The 25,178-nt window shown below is 42.6% G+C and overlaps 1 protein-coding gene across 1 annotated transcript; it reads right to left on the bottom strand.

Moving 5' to 3' along the window:
- Window positions 1–5,628: 5,628 nt before the first annotated feature.
- On the bottom strand, window positions 5,629–19,482 carry MOSPD1 (motile sperm domain containing 1). The gene is made up of 6 exons (XM_033072434.2): window positions 19,394–19,482; window positions 14,238–14,494; window positions 13,983–14,058; window positions 11,151–11,377; window positions 9,078–9,239; window positions 5,629–6,691 (listed from the first exon to the last, which is right to left on the bottom strand). Exons 2-6 carry the CDS (start codon window positions 14,389–14,391, stop codon window positions 6,660–6,662), a joined length of 651 nt encoding a protein of 216 aa, XP_032928325.1. The 5' UTR covers window positions 14,392–14,494; window positions 19,394–19,482; the 3' UTR covers window positions 5,629–6,659.
- Between the last annotated feature and the right edge of the window lie 5,696 nt (window positions 19,483–25,178).

Here is a 25,178-nt window from a genome sequence, read left to right on the forward strand (position 1 = left end):
AAGCATTTCAGTGTTTTATCTCCACTTCATCAAGAAGCTACAGTTTCACTCCCTGGAGTCCGGTGACACATACAGGGTTTGTTCCCACTGAAAGGAAACATTTTGGAACCAATTATACTCCAGAATATGTATCTGGATCAGGCAATCAGGATGTTATACAATGTACATAATCAACCCTGTACTTGTCTAGTAACTCATGCTTTTAATATTGCCTCTGCTTCTCTCTGGGGTTCTGCCACGAATGGCACCTTCCAAAATCACCCTTGGGTTCAGCACTTGCTTGGTCTGGTTGAAAATGATCCCGCAGGATTTGTTGGCAGTTACATCAGATCTGGGGCCACCGTGTCTTCCCTGACAAGTGATGGGTATTTTTCTTCCTTCCACCTTCTCCAGAGTGACACAGTTGCTGAGGGAACACTGGTAACCGTGCCAGTGCTCAGGGGGCTGTATTTTTGGAATGAACCCTTCAGTGGTTGCTGCATTTAGCAGAGGGATAGACGCTTCCCTCTGGAGGAGAGGTACAACTGCCAGGAAAAATGAGCCTCTGCCTCAGCTAGATTGACTTGCAGGATCTTCTGTGTGCTGCCAGCAAGGCAGGTGACCTGAATGCTCAGCTGAGCAACTGCCCAAGGTCCTCCTGAGATCAGTGTAAGAACTTAATCCTGAATTCTTACTTCTCACCTTTTTTCAGAAAACTTGAATGTAAATGATCACCAACCCATAGAAACAAAACAAGTCTCCAAAGTCTGGTGAGGCTGAGATATTTCCATTTATAGATGTGTGCTGTGGTTCCAGTATCAGTGCTGTTTGTGAGTCCAGCCCTGCTATTGTGCAATGATTTGCCAGTGAAGTGACTGGAGGGACCTCCAGCACTCCCTGAGCTTGAGAACAGCTTGTGCCTCCTTAGCAGACGTCACTTCAGAAATGTTCACTTTATGCTGTTGTATTCTTGCATATGCTGGAGTCGTAACTCATTTACTTAAAATAGAGAGCTTCAGGAGTCATAATTAAACTGTGTGAGCTCTTCCTACCCTGTTTCAAGCAACCTTTCTCATCACCAACAGGCAGATGGAGTTTAAGTTGAACCCTCTTTCTCCTGGAAGCAACAAGTTAAAATATTTGTAAATGACACTCAATGTTTACAGCTACAGTAATTAAAACCTTACTGACACAGAGAGGAGTGCTTGGCAAGAATCCTTTTCTATAACTGGGTGTAAAAATTGTCACCTCAGGTTCATTTTCTAGGGGTGATTGTTTTATGTCTACCAGTGGAAGCTTCTCATTTCTGCAGATCTGCTGGGAGCATCCTTGTTTGATAAACTTGAGAGCAGTTGTCAGCCAGCCGAGGCTTTGCTCAGGAGATTCTTTTCCTCTGGCAGGGAGCACCAGAGGCAGATCTCTGCATCCCAAAGACCCAGATCCCACACACACTGAGACTGCTTCCACCACTGGGGCTTTGTGGTACAAGCATGAGAGAGGAGGCAAAAAAAAATAAGCCACTGAAGGAGAATAACCTTGTTTGACTTTCAGTAGCTGGCTGGGAGCAGAAATTTCAGAAGCGGGAGGAGTCGAGTGCATTCAAACCAAAACCAAACAAGCCTCCACACGCCTTTGTGCTGGCTCCCCTGTGTCTCTCAAGGAACTGTGAGACATCCCCAGTGCCACAAAGATTCCTCAGACAAATCTGGCATTTATCAAATTAAAAATTCTTCTGTTAGTTTGGTTTCTTATTCTTTATTTGCTTCATAAAAGCCTTAGGAAAAGCTTACTATTTTAAGACTTCTTTCCACAACAAATAATTGTATGTAAATGTTTAGAATTTTGCTGGATGTCAACCCAGGTAGGAAGAACTGCTCAAGAGGAAGCAGATTTTGCTGCAGGGACTAATCTTTGGAAATGTGGTTCTCCTGTTTACTTTTTGTCGTTCTGTGGAGAAAAATCAAACCCATGATGTGCATAGCACACATCAGGGTTTGTGGCACAGAAATCAGGTACTGTGCTGTCTCTCAAGCCAGTTTGAATCACTTACAAGAGGCTTCCTGCTAAAAATACATCAACATCCTTTCGTTTTAAGTGCATTCACTTCAGCGGTTGGTTTGGATTGTGGAGATTCCTGGCAGATTCCTGAGGGAAAGGTGCTAATGGGTTTGGTGATGTTGATGGAACAGGGGTTTCCAGAGCCCTACTGCAGTTTTGTCTCAGGATGGTGTTTTTTTGTTTGTCAAAGCAATTGTTCATCTAATGCCTTCATGTTCATACCTCAAGCCACTGAGTGTGCAGTTTGCTAGAGAACAATACTCTCATTTTGTTACAGTTAATCATATTTTGCTATTGAAAATTTTATGGCTAATTTTTTCTTTTTTTTTTTTTCCACTGGAAACATGGATTTAAGTTCCCTTACAGGGTGCCTGTTACTCAAGTAGACCTTCTTACCAGCCTTTTTCCTCACAGCAAGGACACACATGGGTGTACTCGTGGTTGTGCTCTTGCTTAAATTATTTCTTTGCAGTTTCTGCTGTTTTGAAGACCAGTGTTGTTGCTTTGCTTGCATGTAATTCCACATTATACTGTCAGCGAGGTCATACAGCTTTGCAGATTTCCTAGAGCTGATGTGCATTAGCTACAGCTCATTATCCAAAGTAAACAGCTCGTTAGCATTCAGTGGAGAGCTTCTAAAGAAGACAAAAATACACCCAAAAGTGAGTGAGTGAGTGAGTGAGTGAGTGAGTGAGTGAGTGAGTGAGTGAGCGTGTCCCCTTACTCGGCTTTAGCTGAGATGCTGTGAGTGTCCCCGCCTGAGTTCATTCCTCCAGCTCTCATTTTGGGATGATGCTCTTGTTCTCCAGGCTCCTTTCACTGAGGTCCTGTCTGTAAATGGCTCTTGCTGACTCCGTGGTGCTGGTTTCCCAATCCTCACCAGCTCCTGTGGGGCACTAACAAGTGAGTGATGGGCTGCTGGCAGCAGTGAACTTCACTCTCCTTCAGTGGTTTCAGTCAGTCTTAATTTAATTTCCTCAGGCAGCACATTATGCCTGCAGGGAAGAGACTCCAGCACTATGAACTTGTGCTGTTTCTCCTCCAGCTCTGTGAGAGATGGTGCCTTCCCTGCACTGCTGCAAGCGAGTTTCTGTTTCCCAGGGACACAGAACCTGTTTTCCATGGCCACTTGGCCCCTCTGTCTGCACACAGCTGGCAGGAGGGTCAATGCCAGGACTGCTCAGCCCTGCATGCTGTGTAGGGCAGTTTGTTCCTTTCTTTTCTCTGCCCAGAGGGGCTCATGCAAGGTCAGAGGGGAAAGACCTGAGCTGCTCCAACCCAACAATTCAAAACCCACCTGGCAGAGAAGACGATTCGAGGTTTGGGTTTTTTTAAGGCCTCCTGTACAAGAGGTTTTTTTAAGACCTGATCTTTAAATCTGATGTTGCCCTGAGTGTAAGTCTGAAGTGTGGGATTCACACTCCTGACAAAGGAAACGGGCGATGGAACTTGGTATTTTAAGGAAAGCTGTTACAAGGAAAGCGAGGTATCTTAAATGTGCGTTAAATGAGGACTAAAACACAATGATTTATTGCCAAACCTATTTGGCAGCCTCTTTCCAGTTTAGGCTTGTTGGTTATCAGACACTTGTACATATGAGCATAAGATGAAGTAACCTATGATTGGCTTTGACAGTTCTTAATTAGCTGATTGCAGGATTTCTCTGCTTTTTTTGCTGAAGATATAATTCTGTGCATGGGCTCCTCTTGGAGCTGCTGCAAACATCCCTGTGGAACGCTTTCAAGAGGAGCAGTGACTGTTCCCATCTGGCAGCAACGCCCATTGTCTTCCTGGGGCATGTCTTGAGACATGTCAGCAGCAGCTCAGTTTTTCCCTTTGCAGGGGCTGCTTTGTTTCCAGGGGGTTCCCCTGCTCCCCGGCTCTCCAATATCCGCTGTGATCCCTGGTGCATTTTACTGATTCCCTGGCAGCCCCTTCTGTCCCTGGAGCTCTGCAACAGTGCACTGGGTCTGCTGAAGTTTTCAAGCACTCTGTGATTCACTGCTCTAGAGAAACACGATCAGCTCAGGATTTTCTGATCCAGACAAGTGCAAACACCCAGAGAAGATCATGTACCACGACTGGGAGTGACGCTCCCCAGAGCGATCTCAGCAGCGCTGCCACTTCTGCTGCCAGCAGGGCACCGGTGCCATTGCAAGTGCTGGGTAAACACCAGGATTGTTTCTGCTGGATGATCTCAAAGCCCTCCCAAACTGTCTGCTGAAAATACTTGCCCATTGCAAGGAAATGACTGTTTGTTTGTGTTAGGAGTCAGGAATGGGAAATGACGTGAACACTTAACTGGTTTTCCTGGTGTTTCTAAGAGGTACATTCAGTCTCTCAGGTCTTATTTCCAAAGGCAGTCAGTGTTTTCTGAAAGTCTACTATGTAAGTACTAGAGGTATGTGCATGCACATAAATATACATAAAATCAGGAAATATCTTCCAAATCTTGTGTATCCACCTGGTAAAATTTTACTGGTGCCCTGCTATGACTATGCTGCAACATAACTTGATATGTTCTCAGTGCTGAACTGAAAAAGTCCTCAGGTCTTGTTTTCCCAGTTGGGATAAATTCTGCAGTGTGCTGCAACCTCCCTGAAGGAGAAAGAAGTCAGGATTCACACTTCACCCAAGCACTGGTTTTATCTGCAGCTGCTGAGTTATTCTGTGCATTTATTTTTTTTTTCCCCTGTGTATTGCTCCTCTGTTGCCTTGACAAAGAAGTGGTCCAACGTTTTTAGTCTTTTTGGTCGATGACAACTTTTTGTTCCTGGTTTCTTTGGTCAAGGTGTTTTTCTAACCCAATAATTTCTCTTCAGATTCCTTGAAAATGACTGCTGGCATGTGTCCTGTGATCTCCCTTCTCCATGCATGTGCTGTCCTGCAGGACTGAGGCAGCTGCAGGTGCCAGACCTGGTTACAGTCACTCAAAAGTTCCTACAGGTGAGATTGTCACTTCTGCAATTGCCTGGCAAAACATGATCCTGGTCAAAACATGATCCTGGTCCATGACTGGAACACCAGGATACAGGGGAAAAAAGGGTTTGTGTTGGGCTTTTTTAATCAGCTTGGCCACAACAAAATGTTCAGCCTGGCTGTTGGGTGCTAAGATAAGGTACCACATGGCACTTCTATCTCCCCAGCTTCTGCTCCATTCCCTCACCTTTCCCCAGGCAGCAGCAAGTTAAAGCACCTGGTGAAAATCAGAGTTCACAGTGCAGGAACAGAGCCCTGCAGCGGCAGGAAAACACTGACCCAGCCCTGAGCTCAGTGTTGGAGGGAGTTGCTGTTCCTGCAGCAGGCCCTGGCACTTGGCCTTCTAAAGCAGCTGGGAACCTTTTTTGGTTTTTTTTTCCTTAGTGAATGTTAATGTTTGACTTTATCATCTGATGCTGATCGATGGATGACACAATCCCCGTTCTTCTGAGAATCAAACTGAAGTAGCAGTAGCAATATGTAAGAAAAAAATGTGATGGTTAACAACATTTTTCAACTTCTCTTCATCTTTTTTTTTTTTTTAAAGAAACACATTTTTTGCAGGATTTCCACATGTAAGCAGAAAAGTGACCCATAACATGCAGGGGGAAAGAAGGTTTGATTTCCAAACTTTATTATTCATATCAGAGCATACTCTATAGACTTCTTACAAACAAAGATTTGTCTGTATGAATCCAATGCAGTAATAGCTGCCCTTTTAGAATTAACATCTCGACAATGAAATGTCAAATGAAGGGAAATACTTGTTGTATGAAACAAGATTAATGTTCACCTCAAATATGAAACTGGCATTTAAGCAGGAGTTTCTGATAGAAGTCTCTGTGGTAGCTGTGGGAGGAGGGATGTAGAGAAATGCCTTTGCTATTTCACTTAGTTTGGTCTCTAAAATAGAAAAAAATGGTGAATTTTGTATTAATACGAGCTCAGATTCTGTTAATGCCACTTTCATGCATCCCTAAGAAATGAAGGGATCTGATTACAGAAACTTGTTTTTATTGTCTAGTAATTGTGGTACAAAATGGCTGTTGCAAGAAATTATTTCCCCAGGTACGAAAAATGAGCACTCAATGATACATTTGTAACGATGAAGTAAGAAATTTGAGAATTACTTCTTCACCTAAAATTCATGGTTTATTTCATAGTTCCACTGATGGAATTTTTCATTTTCTTCAATGATCAGTCACGACTCTCACCCCTCTGGTATGTATATACAGAAGTGTTATGTGCCAGCCTCGGCAGGTACAACCACAAACCAAATGAGTGTTTTTTACAGAGGACAGTTTGCTTTTATAGTGATCACGCACTGATGTGAACATAGACTAAAAATAACAAATGTTGTTTTAATAAGGATTTTTTACAGTAGGCATAGATATAAAAGTTTTTTTCAAATTATTTTCACAGGTATCACTGAACATTTCATAGCTGTCTGTTACAGAAGCACCGCAAAGTGCTTTGAGTCTTTCATTTATTATACACAGTTAAAATATATTACACTTCTGAAGGTATCTTAAATCACTGAACAGTTTTGCTAGCATCTTAATGAGCCAAATGGGAGTAAAAGGCAGTCCACATTCATGATGTGAATATACAGTAAGGTGTTTGACATCCTATGAACTCATTGCTCATGTTCTCAAAATAACCATGGTGATGAGACCTGAAAGACAAGAATGAAGAACTAAACACTTCTGTTTCACTCAAAATAAAACATTTAAAATCAAGAGTTTACCCTGTGACAAGCCAGAAAATATGGTATAAGTGCATAAATACATGCAGAATGCATTTATGTATGCACTTAAATATTAGAAGTATTGCTCCAAATTTTGATATATTCAAAAATCAATGATGACATGTGGTGCATCTAATAACTGAATATCAAAGAAGATAGAAATACTCCAAACAATTATTGATATCTCTGCTGGAAAATTTTAACATTGAAGTTTTGACTTGGGTAAATGTAACACAAGCACCCAGACCCCATTTCTCATGGGGGCCAGTTATGGGCAGTGTCATTCCAATGCTGAATCATCAGCAAGGCAGACCAGTTGAAGGCTCCAAGGCTTTTTTTCTGCTCTGTGAGTAATAACTGATCAAAGACCAGTTTTAGACAAAGATGTTAAGCTTCCTTGTCAGTCTGCAGAGGGAGCTTTCAACAGACTCTTTATTGTGACCTTTAGAGAGGGAGGGGAAAAAAGGACTGCTCTGACAGAGGTTAAAAACAATTAAAACCAGATGAAAACAGGAAACAGGGGCTAATAAATCTACTCATGACACACTGAAAAGTTCATTTTAATTATGTACTGATACAGGAGAAAGTACAAATCTGCAGTTCTTAGTAATGGGCTATATTGCACAAGGTAAGGGAGATAGATGGAAGAACTAGGGGCTCTCTGAATTCCAGCCTTATGTAACATCAAAATAACAATCTGTCAGTTCTTGGGCAATCTCACTTTCTTGCAGGTACAGATGAAGTCACTGTAACAGCCTTTCACTGCAGAACGCTCAGCTAAAGCCTACAGATCTCACCATGGATGAAGACATTTCTGAGACTATTTCATCTCCTGCCACTCCATACTGATGGAACTTGGCTACTTTATGAAGATGGTGAAGGCAGAAGCACTGCAGAACAGAGCTGCAGCACTCCCTTCCATTAGACCAGCAATTTATCCCTTAAACAGGAGCTACAGCTCAGCTGTTTGTTAAGGTCTGTATTGGTTCAGACAATCAGTGCTCCCACAGCTGCTGGATCCTTAGCTTGGACCAATTCCCTCATCCCAGAGGAACAGCAGAGGCTTCTGGAGAACAGCCTGCACCACTTGTACAGGGACTTCCACACAATAAAGGGTTTAACTCATTTCTGTAAATCAAATACTTCTCAAATATCATATATTCCTGTTGGTGTGGTATAACAACCCTTTCAATTAAATGCTCCACAATCGAGTTGTACTTCCTTGTGGAACAAAGTGGTTTCAACTTCTCAAGAGCAATTGACTTTCTACATGAGCAAGAGTTGCACACAAGAGTATCTGTCCATGAAAACACTAAAAATGCTGCCAGCAAAGTCAAAACCTCTCAAAACTTCATAGGGAATCTAGAAACAGGTTCAGTTGTTGCAAATGTATAAAGTCAAAAGGCTTAAAACTGTAGCTGGCGCCAGCAGAACCTGGAGTAACTTTCAAAAGCAGAGATAAAAACAAAGTGAGGATCACTGCAAGGTCCTGATCTGAGAATCCATCAGCATCAGCTTGGGCAAAGAGCCACAAGTGAGATTCAAACCACTTCAGCAGATGGACCTTTGTGAGTCAGCAGAGTGTGCATGAACCATGACAAACTTGCACCTTTCCCCATCACTACCTCACCTCTAGCTATCAGTTTGGAGCTGCCTAGCTCTTTTCCTGTAAATCCTCATTTCTGCCAGGTAGTGGGACAGGAGAATTGAGTTTAGTGTGACTGTTCTTCAAATCTGAAATAGTTACAGAGAAATAGTCATAACAAATGAAATGTTGAACTCATCTATGCTAGCTAATGCAGGAGCATGTTACAAATCAGGAAGAACTGTGGATGGTAGTGGTCTCAGACAGAGTTTACAACAACTTACTGCTACACATATCAACTGCTTATTAAACAGGTACTGACAATGAAGTGTTAAACAGCTCATGGGGGCTGGAGGGAGAAACACAATAACACCTTCTACATTCTGCAATAGAGGAACTATTGCAATGCAAGAGTAAGAAACAGCACATTCCGTTCAGGTGTGTTGGCAGATCACTGTTGTTGGCTCATCACCAAATAAAGCTGAAATTAGCACGTAGGGGCCTGTGTGCAATAGGTATCAACTCAAATCTGGTCTAAAACACTTACAATAACTAATTTAGCCTGCTATCACCATGGCTACAAATTAAGATCTAAGCTGAGATGTGAAACAAAACCTAACATGGTGCTTTGTCTCCATCCAGTTTCCTGAGGCCGCTGGCAAAGACAGGTGACGTTTTCCAAACTCATAAATGTTGCAGGAAAATGTTTATAAAATCCAAAGCACTTACCTAAAACATAAGCAGCTACTAATTTTTGATTCACACTTAAGTGGAGGTAGAGAGGCACCAGGGATTCCATTTCCCCCAATGTAGGTAGCATTAGTGCTGCGACACACACCACTCCAAGGAAGACTGTGAGTAAACTAGGTCCCGACGAGGCAGTTCTGTTTTCTGAAAAAGCAAGACAGCCCCAATTATAAGGAAGATCTAAATCATATAAACATTAAGTATTCTGCAAAAATGTCTGCAGTACATGGGAGCTGAAATACCCTCAGATTTTGCTTTTTGCTCTGGAGTTTGCAGGGGGTGGAAGAGAACTCTTAAACCCACCCTTCTAAACCTTCTGCATTCTGCAGTGGAGGAGGCTGCTCCCTGTTCTGATGCTGGAACTTGTTTTCACATGACTTCCCAAACCCCTCCCTTCTGGAGGAACAGAGCCTGCCAGGCCCAGTTGCTATATATACACACTGAGGACAGCTGGATGTCTCAGCAATGCTTGAGGTTTCCCCGTGCATCCTGACTCCATTCCTTGATATGTTCTTTCAGTGATCAGTAATTAATCAGTTAAGACCTGCACAGGCAGGTAACTGCTCACATCTCCTGAAAAAAAGCTGTCTGCAGCAGGAGCACAGATGAGCTCCCCTTCATTCTTCACAGGAATGTACATTCCCTTCATTCTTTACAGGCTTAGGCTACACCTGACCCACAGTCAGTTTAGATGTCACAAATGAGTAAAATTTGAATCTTACTTTAAAAACTGTGAGAGTGAAGCACTCTGACAGTCCAGTACTACCAGAATAAGGAAATGCAAACCACAGACAATAAAGAGTCCTTCATAGTCTTTATGTCCTGTACTTTAGCAGCTGGAACCTCCTCAAAGGCCCACTGTGCCATCTTTGAAAAGAACTGTCAACATGTTAGCTGAATACCTCTAACCAAACCCTTAAGACCCATTGGAAAACAGCCAATGTTTTTATCACCTTCTCCTATCCTCAGTGACTAGCAATATGTGCTGCATTTTAATTCCATAAATCTCTTATTTCCAAGGATGCAGGTTACATGCAAAACTGCAGTTTCTTTGTTTACTGCTTTTCTGTAAGTAAGCAACATAAAGTAGACAACATGGTTTTTAAGCATAGAAACAGCATTTGGAGTAAGACCAGTATCAGATCGTTCAGGATAGCTCAGGCCTTCAGTCCTGGAGCAACTATCACAGCAATGTTTTGTTCTGTGAGCCCAGACATCTTTGTAGGTTTGCTTTAACTGTGTATCCTACTAATACCTATTATGAGTGTTTTTTAAATAAAAAGCCAATAAACTAAGTATAAATAGTGAAACATTCATTTTAACAACATGAATGCTCTCAAGGAGATTCATCTATTTTCTGAAATTGATTTTTGTTGTCCTGAAAAATGTAACAGTGACAAGAATGTTTCAGTACAAATCAGTAAAAGTAAGAAGAATGTAGACCATCAAGAATCAGTTTAGATTAATTTCAGGTACAACTTGACACTTTATATCCTACCCCTTCAATATAACTGTCTGGCCCAGGTTTTCAAGAGTGTTGATTCACTTCCTCACTGTGTGTATGAAACACACAGAGTTTTCAGCCACCAACTGTGGGACAGACAAAGGACAGGGCACAGAACAAGGAGCACTTTAGAAGATGTTCTGGCAATATTTTCTACTCATCAGGAAATGGGGGATTAAGGGTTTGGAACAAACTCAGAAGGGGCATATGAAAGAGCCCAAGGGAAAAAATAACTACCATCCTTTCAGAGATTAATTCCCATTGTCTGTAGAACTCCTGCTCCAGAGGAACAGTGGATGCACTCTCCAAGGTGTGGCATGGAAACTCAGGGCAGCAAAGGGTCTTGATTGATCAAGGCAGCATAAACAGAATAGCCACAGTTTGGTTTCTGGTATACTGTCATCCTCAAGTGATATAGACAGTCTTACAGGTAAGTAAAATGAATTATTTTAAAATTAATTTCTGTTTATATTTTAAAAATATTTTAAGCCTAGTCACTAGAGCTATTCCAAACTGATTCAGAAATAGGAGAGGTAAAAGATTTCAGCTACCTGGTTGACACAAAGTCTGCTCAAAAAAGACACTTTCAGCCAGGTGTTCTTTTATTCGTTTTTCCTCCTCTTCCTTTTGTTGTTGTTGTTCCTTTGCAGATGGAAGCAGAGTAGCAATAATCTCCTTTTTCCCTAATGCTTTCCTCTGGCTCTGCTCAGACACTTGCAGACGGAATTTATCTATGACACCATAGTACGAAGCCCGAACGTCTCTGTGACGAATCACACTGTAGAAAAACAACATTTTCAAACAGATGAACTACTAAAATACGTATCTGTTGTGGAATTACATCCTATATCACAAAATTTGCCCTCTGTCCCCCTCCTCCAGATAAACTGGAATAATCCAGACCTCCACTACCTTTTCCATCACTCAATGTTATTGAAGACTTGATCTTACCTCCTCTCTTCCCTCTTTATGTTTGCTTTAATTCCCAAATATAAATGCTCCTGGCCAAACAGGACAGTTCAGCCTATCTATCTCAAGCCCATCTTTGCCTTCAAATATCAATTATCTGAAAGATGCCTTCTCCTCATGTATCAAAGTTGTTTGATGCTGGCCAATGATTTTAAAATGAGGGGATTGGATTGGACAGAGAAGGAAAAGAAGTTGGACAGGTGCTTGGCAAGCAACAGTCCAGTTTCTTGAGGAAACCAGGCTCAAAGCTTTACAATTCTACTTTCTCAGAAGCAAAACTCATTCCTTCTACAGACAAGAGTCAGCTAGGGATTTTCAAAATCAGAAACCCACCATTGAGAGTATGTTTGGAAGCTATATAAAGCACAGCTTTAAAATAGCACTGATCAACAGCAAAACAGACCTTTGAGCAGTGCTGTGCTCAACTGCCTCCTCTCTGCATTCATGATTCATCATGAGAATACATATTTAGCATTGAAAACCTACAACATTTAGGGTTTGAAATGGTATCAGCTCATAGTGTAAATAAGGATTTCAACTGTTTTTCCAGATTTTTTTTGTGAAAGGTTATTCTAAGTTTGCAAGATAACAGCAGCTAATCTGAAGTATATACGTACAAAGAAGGTCGCCATCTCATGAGAGGGAAAAAATGACTGTACCCTTAGTAACACAGAACAGTAGTCTTAAAATTGCTTCAATAAACTGATCTTTGTGATAATACATACGCTAAAATGCTGCAAGAAATGGATTTTTGTTTTTCAGTCTTCATTTAAAGGAACTGTATCACATCAAGATATGTACAAGCATTAGCACGTAGCCAGTGCTTGCAACTGGTATCTAGTTTGAATAGACCATTCAACACAGGAACAGAGAGCAAGTCATCCCCTCAGCAAGAGGCTGCAGTGATGTTTGACATCACTTCAGAGGCAAAGGGGTGTTCCTATGACAGGCTTTCAGCAAGTGGAGTGTGGGCTGGGCAACCGCCTTCACTAAAACAAAAGGTTTTTCCCCCCCAAACCCTAATTCATACAGCTCTCAGCATATCAGCACAGCAGATCAACTCTGATTTCTTCCTTTAACACTTCCTTTTAAACTGGTGCTCCTACTCCTAGTACCATGGTACCAACTACCAACCTAAACAGAATCTTTACATAACACTGTGCTAGGAGAACATGGATCTGCTGCCAAGCAAGGAGATATTTTCTGCAGACCCTTATAAACAGATACATTCTCCTGTTTCTTTTTAGAGATCATTGCATAATTGGAAGCTCTGTAGAATATCTGTTTATCTGGCAAATGGCCACACTTGCATAGTACTGCTCATATCCTAGCAGTAAACACTGTCCTTAGACAGCAACCACTGGAATGGGATGGGGGAGTTCTGCTGCACAAAAAAATCCCCTTGGAACACATGTATGTCTTATCTTCCTTTATTTAATAAAACCCATTTGTTTAACCAAATGTAACCAAGCTTGTGTAAATGTCTGCTAAAGAATGGAACAGTTCACTGGTACACTGGTATATTCTGATCTGTTTAGTTCCATTTTTAGCAGTGTTGCCCCTGCTTACTAAAACCTTCTAGTCCCATGTTCTAAACTTCCTTTCTACTTGGTAAATCCTTGGAATTTTTCAAATTGCACCTAAGGAAAACAGTCTATAAGAATAAAGATCCATTCCCCAAGAACAGCTGTTATTTATCTGACAAAAGATTTCTGTACATGGCCATTTGTTAGCCAGAGATTCCAGGTGATGTTTTACAGTTTGGAAAATGTCTATTCAAAAAGTTCACTCCGCTCTTTTAGGTACTTCAGATTTTCTTCAACTGTATCTCTACATCAGCACAGAAATAATGTGGCAAATAGAAGATAAAAAGAGTTGGTTTATTTTAGCTTTTACACCTACTCTGCTTCAGCTTTCAGCAGCCTACAGACCCTGCACATTACTGTGGTCACCTAAGCAGCCTCCTCCTGTCCTGAGTTACTGGGTTGACACCTGACAGGAGAGACACAGAGATCTGAGAATGAGATCTCCAAACAAGTATTTCTCACAAACAAATCTCAACCCTGGGGGTTTTGTTTTTCTTGCTATTTCTGATAGAAAGGTGCTCAGAGGAGGCTCATATTACTCTTGCTCCTGGTTTATAAACTCTAATCCAAGATGCATTTACTGGCACTCTATTTATGCCCAAAGGCAAAATTAAAGAAGGGCATTACTCCAATATTGTAATACCTCTGCTTTAGAGGGAAAGAACAAAAATCAGAGCCACAAGTATACAGGAGATTAGGAAAACATATGTTTATCCAATTTATATATTATAACACACATGCTGTCATTTACAATCTCTTAAATAATAAAAGAAATAAAGGTAATAAAATGTTGTGTATTAGGAAAAAGCCCAAGCAACTTCTACTTACATATCAACACAGCACTGAGGCTTCACTGCACCAGTAGCATCCACCACTGCATATTTATTTGGAGTCGTACAAAGAACTGCAAGGAAAAGGACAGGAGTGGTAACAAATCATGAATACATCACCAGCTTCATCAACAGATACACGTAGAGACAAGAGTTTGGTTTTGTCACAGATACGACTTGTTACATGAATTATAATTGGACTGTTCAAGATCACCAACTAACCCTTAAATAGAACTTAACCTAAGAAACCCACCTTTGAATTTTAAGGCAAACTCATAGGGGTTATATAGAGTCAACACCTGCTTGTGTGTTGACTGGTCATCTGCATAAAATATAAGTTCTGTAGGAAAAACAAAAACAGGAAGATTTCCTTCCACTAACTCTGGCTGTCTTTTTTGTTGCTGCATTGGCACTGAATCCTCCTTGCTGCTTCTTGTGTTCTTATGATTTTGTATCCTCAGAGACTTCAGTTTTTGAATCGTTTAAGAATTCCAAAGCATTTTGGCAATTCTAAAGGAAAAAAATGGGAGAAAAAAAGAGAAAAGGCAAGAAGATTATTTCCATAAGTCTATACTAAACTGAGGCAGTTAACAAAGGTGTAAAAATATAAAACGTGACACTTGATTATGAATCTACCTCTACTTATGTTCCTTCAAAAATACTGAAATAGAAAAAATATTTGCACTGGATTTCCATCTATTTAACAAACTGTACAAAACAAATGGATAAGCACCTCTCCAGTGTATCAAGGCAGCATCTGGGGGCCCAGCCCATGGCTAGGGCTGCTCATGCTGGGTCTTTGCAACACAAACAATGACAGCAAACAGAAATCCCATCCTTGCCTGAGGACAGCAACACCTCAGAAACACGAGGGCAGAAACGAGGAAACCACAGGACACTGAGGCAGCAGGAGTCACTGTTCAGGCAGGAACCTTTCCATGGGGATGGCCTCCCCGGATGAGGTATAACAAGTTAGGAATTTCCTCACCTAGGCACCCAGGTATGTCAAATCCCAGGGATTCAGAACACAGGAATGGGGAACACCTTCATGTCTTGTTTAAACCAAACTCCCTGCTCCAACTGCATAGTCACACACAATGAATGGAAAAATGACTGCGATGAGTAACACCAAACAGATTTGGGGGTTACTATTTTATTAAGAGATGACAGGTTTTTCTACCACCACTACCTCTAACCAAAGTCACAATTCTCCCTCTGCCACCCCCCAGAGTTCTGTTTTATTTTGAGTGACATTCCAGAACTAAAACCAGAACCCATGACCCAACCAAGAAACAATCCCAAATGTAATTCATAAAATAAAATTAAGGCCAGACTCCTCAGCACACATACCACTGACTTAACACATGACAGAGAGAACAAAGTCTTTTCCTCCTCCCCAAGAACGTCATATTTTACTGCAGCTTCTAGAGATTAATTATCAAACTGAAGGTGTCCTTTGAGGTTTAACTTTATAGCAAAAAATATTAAAACAACAAAAAGTTTCTATTGACTCATTAGATGTCATTTCCACTTACCAGAAAGCTTTTTAAAATAAGGTACATTTTACCTGTTCTCCAGCTCAATACACTGGATAGCTGCACCTTAAAGGATTTGTAACTTCTGAAATTTCTAGCAGCAAGTAGCCCAAACATTATGAACAATCAAAAACAAATGCTTGTTTCTGCATTATAAACATCATGATGATCACATTTCCAAGCACCAGATACATATTCCATACTTGAAACATGACACATGTTCATGTTTACTAAAGTGTATCTGTCATACCATCAGATTTGCAGGTTCTGATTCTTATTCATAAACTAAGCTTTTAATTTAATTTATTTAGTTACTAAAATAGCAAATTATCCCTGTAGAATTCAAATTCACAGATCTCACTGGAACGTCTTTCCCCATGATCCAGTTCCTTTTCAGAGCACAGGTTTGTTTCCACTTCACTGAAATGCTACTAATAATATTCTGAAAACAAATCCCCAATGATAGTGTTCCAAGCTGATGTTCTGTTACCTTATTAAGAAGAGTCTAGAAAAAGAAATGGCTGTCTAAGTGGCAATTTGGGTTCTGAGTGCTTCTTGGAAATAGGGTGAGTCCCTTTTGTTTCAGAAGAATCAATTCAGAACAAATTCTGGAATGATTTTGTACAGCAAGTGTAAGTATTACTTCTTGAACAACTTAATGCACTTTTGCAAAGTGAGTTTAATTGTTCCATTCAAACATATTAAGTCTATATGAAAAGCTAATGTGGAAAAACTGCCAGCATGTATGAATACAAAATGCCTTTTGATGCTTGTCATAGGCAGAAGATTAAGAATTATTTATTTAAATTTCTTTTACCAAATGCAGTATACAGTAAGAATATGTTGGAATCTTTGGCTCTCATATCTAAACCCTGAACATGATCTGTAAGAGAAATAAAGGCAAATTTTGACATTAACAAAAGGGATTTTTTTCAAATAAATGTTTTAAGCTACCATAAAACCAACAGCAAACTACCAGACAACTTAATTGACTATGTTTAATAACACTTTCAAGTATTGTTTATAATAATCAGTATTATTTTGATGCTTTGGCTTTTTATTTAAACACTGCACATGTTTCATTCCAATTCCTGGCTTCATCCCACATCTCCAGTTTCTTCAGCTCAGTCTGTGGCAAGTGCTCAGTGTCCAAAACCCCACAATTCTCAGTATCAGTGGAGGAAAGGATCACTACACCTATCAACAGGCTCATTTTTGTTACACATCTGTGGAAAACAGAGTGCAAATCTCCCAGGATTCCACAACCTGCATGAGGTAAGTCACCAATCTTAAAAAAGTATATCCCATTATTGCTTCCTTTTCCTATTTAACTTGGCTGGATGAGGAGCTACCACCCAAACTTGCAGAAGTAATGTCTGGCAGGACTACAGCAGACACACTTGCTGCCACAGCCCTGTCATTCAGGGTGTAAATTTCTGGATTCCTAAACAAGCAACCAGCATCCTTTTCAAGACAACAGTTTTAGCTCAGAAGTCACCTTGCTGGGACATCTCACCAAGTTGCAGCAGTAAAAGCACTTTTCCCAAAGACTGATTGATAAATCACACATGAGCTAGGGAGATGTGATGTTTAGCACTGATACACTTGATGACAGCACACCTTTCCCATCAATGAGAAACTGTCAGCATTTTTACAGAGGAAGTTTGTATCACCACAACTTCTCTGCCCAGATTAACCCCACAGCAGCTCTAAAGGTGAGAATAAGGTCACGTACCCCAGACAGTTCATGAACAGAAATTCAGTTGAAGCTCTTCTGCACCACAACCTCTAAATTTTGTGGTCAACAATCACCACGATTACTTGCAGCACATAAAGGTAAGCACAAGCAAATCTATCCCAACCCAGGATCTGTGCTCTCAGACCTGCGATTTGCACTGCACAGATGGACTTCTCCCAGCAGCACCGATGAAATTCCCACAGGAGCAGGGATCTGTCAGAGGTAACACCTGAACAATGCCAGCTCACTTCCCAGCGCCCTTTGAAGTCCTGACAAACAATTGTCACTGGTATTTTTTCAGCACAATAGGGATCTTTCCTCCCTGAAGTTACTAAATATATACTGCTGGTGTCACAATAGCACAGATCTGCCAGTGTTTCCTCTGAAATCCCTTTCTTCATAAATTTAACTTGACAGAGAAAAACACAAAGTGAAACGTAACTTCTCTCCAGGGTCAGAAATAACATCCATTGTGATTTGTTTTTACTTAACAAGTATCTGCTGAATAAATAAATCAACTGAGGAACTTTTTTGTTCCCATTTTGACTTCCAACACACTCATCACCATGGCTTCCCAGTACATTTGTTGGTTGTTTTTCTTCATAACTGCAAATAACTCTACAGAATGTCATCGGGTAAACACTTCATTCAGAAGAAAACCTCTTTAGTCATGTCTCCACACTGCTGTTTTAAAAGTTGCCTAATTACAGTGTAATCTACTTTTGTTACATCTCATGATCTACCCCCTAAATCTACACAAGTCTTTCTACACCATATACTCAGTAAAACTGATGCTTTTTGCGCACATATTTACAAAATAAACCACAAAGTTTTCTTCAAAATTCCCTCCTATGCCAAGCTGAGCAATCACTTTAAGCTACATGCAAATGCAGCATAGGATCTGAAGTAGTCCATAAACATTTTGTTTCTCCAAAATGTTTTGAAGGCCTCAACACGCACTTACGCAAACCAATGTTTAAACTACCTGCAATTATTTGGGAGCGTCACCCAACGATGAGAGCACAGAGCCAGCAGCCAGGATGGCTGGATTCCATTATTGCTAACTCTGTCACTGACACTCCATGACCTTGAGCAAGTTGGTTAACCTCACCTCAATTTGCTGATCTATGGAGGCACACATTCTGCAAAGTATTTCAGTAGGCGGACAGTTCCCTTTGAACCAGCAGAGCTGCTCTGATAGTTTGCAAAACTGCTACTGTTTACCCCTTCACAGGATGATGAGAAATGTCATCAGTAACTGTCTCCAGGATGCTGTAAAATGAAATAGCCTCGGAGCATTAACTACTAGCATGGATGACCACACACATAGATCATGCTGATACTGACAGCAGGATTTCTTAGGACCACGTTATTTTTTTAAATGCTGAAAAGGTGACTAACAAAAGGAAATATTTAAATGCAACTAAGGTATGAAAAATTAAGTAAAGCAATGCATTGCTCCTGATCCATTCTGCTATAGGCTCGCAAGGATCCTAGAGAACACATTCAAGGGCACATGTGCTTTAGTCTCTATTTCCACTTTAAGTTTATGTTTAGTGCACTAGACTAGCTGATTTTTAAATGTGTGCTGTGCTCATTAGCTCTGCGTGGCCCCAAACCGCCTCTGATTAACAGAGGGGAGCACTCTTCCCTAGGAAAGCCACGGGAGGAAAGGCGTTCCGAGCTGTGCCCGCTGCCGGCAGGGCACGGCAGTAATTGCACACTCTTAATTGATCCTCTTTGTTCTCCGCCGAGGAGCGGCAGCGATCCGGGCTGAGGCAGCTGCGCGATAACGGCGCCTCCCGCAGCCGGCCCGGCACCTCCGCACCGCCCCCGCCGCGCCGCCCGCCCCGAGCCCGGCCCCGCGACCCCCGGCCCCGCACCGGCCCCGCACCGCCCGCAGCGAGCCCCGGCCCCGCGGGGAAGCGGCGCCAGGCCGGGGGCTCGGAACGCGCGGCCGCCGCCCCGCTCCCCGTCCCGGCCCCGCCGCGCTCCCGCAGGGCCTGCGGAGGGCAGGGGCGTGAGGCCCGGCCCGCGGGGCCGCGGGGCCGCGCAGCCGGGACGGGCCAGGCCGGGCCGCGAGTGTCGCTCCGCTCGCCCGCCCCGTGCCCGCTGTCGCCCCCCGCCCCGACTCACCCGCCCGGGGCCGCTGGTGCGGGCTGGCGCGGCGCCCCTTTGTCCGCCCGTCACTGCGGGCAGCGCTGGGGCTGCTGGGACCGACCGGCCGCCGCCGCCGCCGCGTCACCGCCCCGCCCGCCGCCCGCCCCCGCCGCCATGTCGGGGCTGCCCCGGCACGCCGGGCTCCGCCGGCCCCGGTACCGCGGCGTTCGGCGCCGCTTCCCTGCCCGCCTGCCCCGGTACCGCGGCGTTCGGCACCGCTTCCCCCGCCCGCCTGCCCCGGTACCGCGGCGTTCGGCGCTGCCTCCGCCGCCGGCTCCCCGGACAGCGCGGTTTGTGCGGCCGGCCCGGCGCCTCTCAGCTGCGGGGCGGTGTTTTTAATAATATTTCACCTCATCTCACGGTTCCCGAGGTCTGACCCCGTCCCGGAGGGGTTCCTGCCCCTCTCCCGGCTCCCGCTGCGCTCGGGGCCGCCGTGCGTTCCGCCCATCGCCCGGTCCCGCTGCAAGAAAAGGGTCGGCGAGTGTCACCCCGGGCTGGATCGGGGTGGAAGGGTCGGCGAGTGTCACCCCGGGCTGGATCGGTGTGGAAGGGTCGGCGAGTGTCACCCCGGGCTGGATCGGGGTGGAAGGGTTGGCGAGTGTCACCCCAGGCTGGATCAGGATGGAAGGGTCGGCGAGTGTCACCCCGGGCTGGATCGGGGTGGAAGGGTTGGCGAGCCGGACAGCCAGGCGTGACCGCCTGCTCATCCAGCAGCACAGCTTAAATCGGACACTCTGTCCCTGTAAACGCTTCCATGCTCTTACCTTTGTTCTTTATTCCTCTTACTTACTTAATGTGCTTTAATTCAATTAAACTGTTGGTGGACTTCAGTTGGTACTTGCATTATCCACTATATCATCCTCCCTTGTTTTTTTTTTTCCCAACTTCCCCTCTGTATAATACAAACAAATCAATGTGTAATCACCACCCAGTATCATCCCAAACTTCAAGATCTTTAATGCAGCAAAATGTTTTTGTTGCAAGTCAGGTGGATAATTAAGGTTTATATTGAGCCACCCAGTACAGGATTGCAAAATCTTTTACCCATTACCAAGCTTTACCCCTCAGTGAAATGAATACACATCCGTGGTGAAATAAACACAGCAGCCACGAGTGTTTCACAATAACATCATGAACAATCCAGAACAGGAAGTAACATATTTAAAATCATGGAAGACTTCAAATAAAGAAATTGTAAAATGTATATTTTCCAACTTAGGTAAGGTGTGTGTATTAGCATTTACCTTTTTCTGCACATCTAATGGTTCATTAAGAAGCTCAGTCTTACAGCCACAAATTACATAATATTGTTAAATTATTATATAGAGAAATCACAATCTTGTCTGAATTTCTGAAAATGTATGCAGTGAAAACTGGCAAAATATTTTGTTTCTTGATGAGTGTAAATCAGTTCATATTTTAACATGTTTAAAAATAAACTGGAATTCTTGTTTTTAAAAAGATTATGAGAGTTCAGCCTTTCAGGATATGTTCAGAAAATTATTATGATTTTACTGAATATTAATCCAATGGAGTGTGTTCCTCATTTTGGAAACCTGTCTCAGAAGAAGCAGCAGATATAAACACGCTTCAGAGATATCAAATTAACAACCAGAATGATCAAATGAAAACTAAATCTCAAATGGCTAGACTTAAAAGCACATTAATTAGACAAATTGGTGTTTTCCAGTTCATTTACAAAGAAAGTTCTAAAAGTAGGTGTTATGTCTGCCTCTGTAAGTTTTCCAGGATCCAACTTTTTTTTTCTGTCGCACATTTGATAAGGTTTGCATCCACCTGTTGAAAATCAGGAACTGAGCTGGTCCCCTTCCTCTCCCACCCATCGATCACTACAGCTAGTGTCCAGATTGTTTTGTGATTTTTAAAAGCCCTGCGTTAACTCCAATTAAATGTGAAAACTGGAGTGCGAGTAGGACTCGGTGGTGCTCTGTCCTTGCTGCTGATGCGCAAAGCCGCATCCCGGACCATCGTGCCCTTGGGAGAGACTCTGCCCATCCCAGCCATTCCCCAAGGTCCGTGTGTGCCACGGCTGTGGAACCAGCACTGCCACATCCCTGGGTGTTTGGCCAAGCCCCGCTGCTCCTGCCTGCGGGGATGCAGGAGGATGGAGAGGTGAGTGCGGGGTGAGTGCTCCAGGAGAGCTGCTCAGCTGCGCCGGGGGCGGTGGAGGTGCTGCCTTGTGTGGCAGTAACCGGGAGTATCTCAGATCTGTGCGAAGTTCTCTCCTTTTTCGTTAGGTCATCGTTTCTTTTGCTTTCTCCTTTTTGGGCTGCTTTATGCTGCCCGGATAATTAATTATTTCTGAGGTTTGAGGGAGATTGAGGTTACATTCCTTGTTATGATGCTGAGAGGAGAAAATGTGGGTGAAGAAGACAACAGAAGTACAAATGCAAAGGAGCAGAGATGTAAGATGCAGCAAAGAATCTGCAACAAGTTTGTCAGGTCACCTTAAATGTGAACCAAGGTGTAAAAAAATGCTGTTCCTGCAGCTTGTAATTGGCCCTCTGATTTTTTACCTACCTTAGAAACTGCTGTGAGTTACCTAAAAGCATTGGCTAGTCTTCTGTTACATAAAATACTGCCTCCTTACAACATGAAACCTGACAGTGGAGTGTGCAGAGATGAAATGCTCCTGGATGACTCTGTGGTGGTTTTGGTTGCTGTGGTGATTATCCATCTATTTAAATACTTCATATGGGAGATTCACAACTCATTTATCATGGAAAAGATTTTCTTAAATTGTGAGAAACACAGCATGACGCCTGACTCCTGTGATTTTGCACTCTTAATTAGCAAAACATTCCACTTTATCTGTCATAGCATAAGGACATAATGTAGCATTTATTTATATTTAGAGGGTACCATGCTTGGGCTCTGTGTCCACCACTAGCCCAGTGGGCCTGGAACACTGGCATGTGTGTACAGTTGAAGAGGCTGACTGCAAACACTTAATGAGGGGCCTCCTTTAATGAATCCTCAGTTTGAAGAGGTCACACACATGAAATTGTATTTTTGCAAAATCTGATGTGAAAACAACAAGAGAGCAGGAGAGAGCTGAACACTTTATATATCTGAATCTTACCTATAGCTCATAATGCATTTAATTCTTACTAATCAATAATCTTAACACGATCTTTTGTTTTTCTTGACAGTTCCCTCTCCGTGGCACAATGTGGCAGATCCTTTTTGGCTTTGCAGTAACTCAGGAAAGGGAGTGACACATCTGCCTTTCCATTTGCGCTCATGTTGTCTTTCTGTAGAAAATTATTGGAATTTTCTTTATAATTAATACCAATTTATTTAAAAAGTCTCCATAACAATTTTTTTTTTCACTTTTAAAGACTAGCAGAAGAAACAATACTGCATTTAAACCACCACCTTAAAGCAACATACATGTTTTGACTTACAACAGAAGCATTGTACAGAATAAAAGCAAGAATTGTTTAACCTAAATTGTCCAAGCTGTTCTTGTAACTTTAATTCACCAGCAAAAGTGTGTTGCTTTTTTTTTTTTTGACTTGCTTATGTGGCAGGTTTTCAAATTTTCCCCCTCCAGTGGCAGCGAGCTGTATTCCCATTCCCTGTGACTGAGGACTCGTGTGTATTTTTTGTTTCAGAGGTTACACTGTTTGTTTTTATGACTAATGATGTGGACCTTGGGAGCCACATATCTCAGCACCGTTGAGGAAATATCTAGACTTCTGTTAAAGTGTAATCCTTTCCAGGGCATGCCTATACAGGAGAGTTAAAGACAGCTCAAAGCTCTCTCTGCCCATGCTCCCCACTGGCTGGAGCCAAGCCAGTTCCATCTTAGGAATCTTTTAGCTCAGCTCTTTGCCTGTGTTGCTGGGTCCCTGGGATGTGCCTATGGGCATGGTGAGCACAGCATGCCAGAGAGCCATATTTGCTACAGAACAGATAAAATTATTTGAGGAAAATACATCCTAAAGTGTCACTGTCTTTAAAATACTAAATGTAAACAAGGGCAGGTTTCATGCATGCTCAGTGAATAAGGCTAAGTGTAAGATCTAAGGGATCAAGTCTCTTTCAGGTCTCATACTGAGTGAATTTTGCCCAAAAGGTGTTTGCATTACACTTCAGATGGGCATCAGGGTTCACTTCCTTGTACTTGGTGTCTCATGGCTCTTCATGTGGGAGCTCCTGACATGCTGTGCTCCTAAACTGTAGGAAAGAAGCCATAATTGAGTCTTAGACACCGTGGTATTTATAATCATTTTGAAACCTCAGAGAGAACAAACGCTGAGAGGTTTATAGACAGTCATCATCTTTATGAAGTGTAGGATCTATTTCTGCATTGTCTGCAGGGCCCTGCTGAGAATCTCCATGTCCTGCTCATTGGAAAGCTGCAAACCCAGCATGGGCTCTACTTTTTTCCAAGGATGTGCGCATACATCTCTTATAAATAAGCAGTTATGATTGTTTCATTAGACCTCTAATAACATCTCTATTTTATTTTCCTTTCAAAGATGTTTATTCAGTGTTGACACATATTTATAATATCATCTCAACAGTAAGAGTCTATCCTGTCAGATTTACAGCTATTATAAAATATGATGCTATCTGCATACAAATGGATGGTGGGAGCCCTACAGACATTTCCCCTATTATTACTGCCTAAGGAAGCAATAAAAATTTAACATTTACCATCGGGAAACACCTGCAGAGATTAAATTAAAACTAGATTATATGCTTATCAGTTATATGTTACAAAAGCAAACTCTTTAAAGATTAACATAAAAATCATTGTTATCAAAATCTTATTAAAAGCTTCAGTTAATACACTCCATTTTGCACCTCCACTGCTCAAGCATTCTCAGTGTGTGACTTACTGAGTCTTTGTGCAGCTGTAGGGAGGGGAGGCAGGGCAGCCTCACCAACAGTTCTATCACCTCAGCAAATGCCTGCTCTGCTATTTGGATTTGTTGTTACAAGCTGACCACAGGTACCATTTGTCCTTCCCTCTCTGATCCTGGCCGCTCTCTGAAGGGCTCTCCACACTGCACGCTCTGTTTCTTGAGCATGGCGCCAAGGCAGGCTCCAGGCTTCCTCGTGGAGTTCTGCTGGGAATTACTCTGGAGAGCCCTTGTCCTTCCTGCTGAACTCGTTCTTTAGTATGGGCAGCAGGACCACGACAAGGGATTTTCAAAGGTTACAAATTGAGGACAAGGAGCTGCTGTTGCTGCTCAGCAGATGGTCTTGTGTTAATTTGTGCAGCTTTTGACATGTTCCAAACATGCTGCAGGAAAGAGAGATCAGGAGGCAACTGGGGCTGGAGTTGATCTCTGACCTGGAAATTCAAAATGCTTCTGGATTTGGGCTTTGCTGCCACCAACAATTGAGAAGCTTAGAGTGCAGATAATCTACCTACTCTGGCTTGAAGAGGACATGCAGATCCTACCTGTACCTGATTTGCACACACAGTGGTTAGGGTTTATTTCTCCATCTGCTATTACAGTGACCCTTTTGCCTCCAGGCATTAGAAGCAACCGGCCTTGGGTGAAGAGCCTGAATTGCTTATGTGAAGGTTCAGGCCAAACCCCCTTTGACTGTGGAGATTCTGCCAAGTGTGGTCACACTAAGAAGAGGTCAAGATCATTCTTTCTGTGATTGTAAAATAACCAGAGTCATGTAGTTTACCAAAGGCCAAACCCAGAAGATTATTAGGGAGTGTCAGACCATGGTTTCAGCAAGACATTTATTCTGAATACAAATATGATGT

The sequence above is a fragment of the Catharus ustulatus genome, chromosome 14 (genome assembly GCF_009819885.2).
Source record: "Catharus ustulatus isolate bCatUst1 chromosome 14, bCatUst1.pri.v2, whole genome shotgun sequence".
Classification (NCBI taxonomy): Eukaryota; Metazoa; Chordata; class Aves; order Passeriformes; family Turdidae; genus Catharus; species Catharus ustulatus.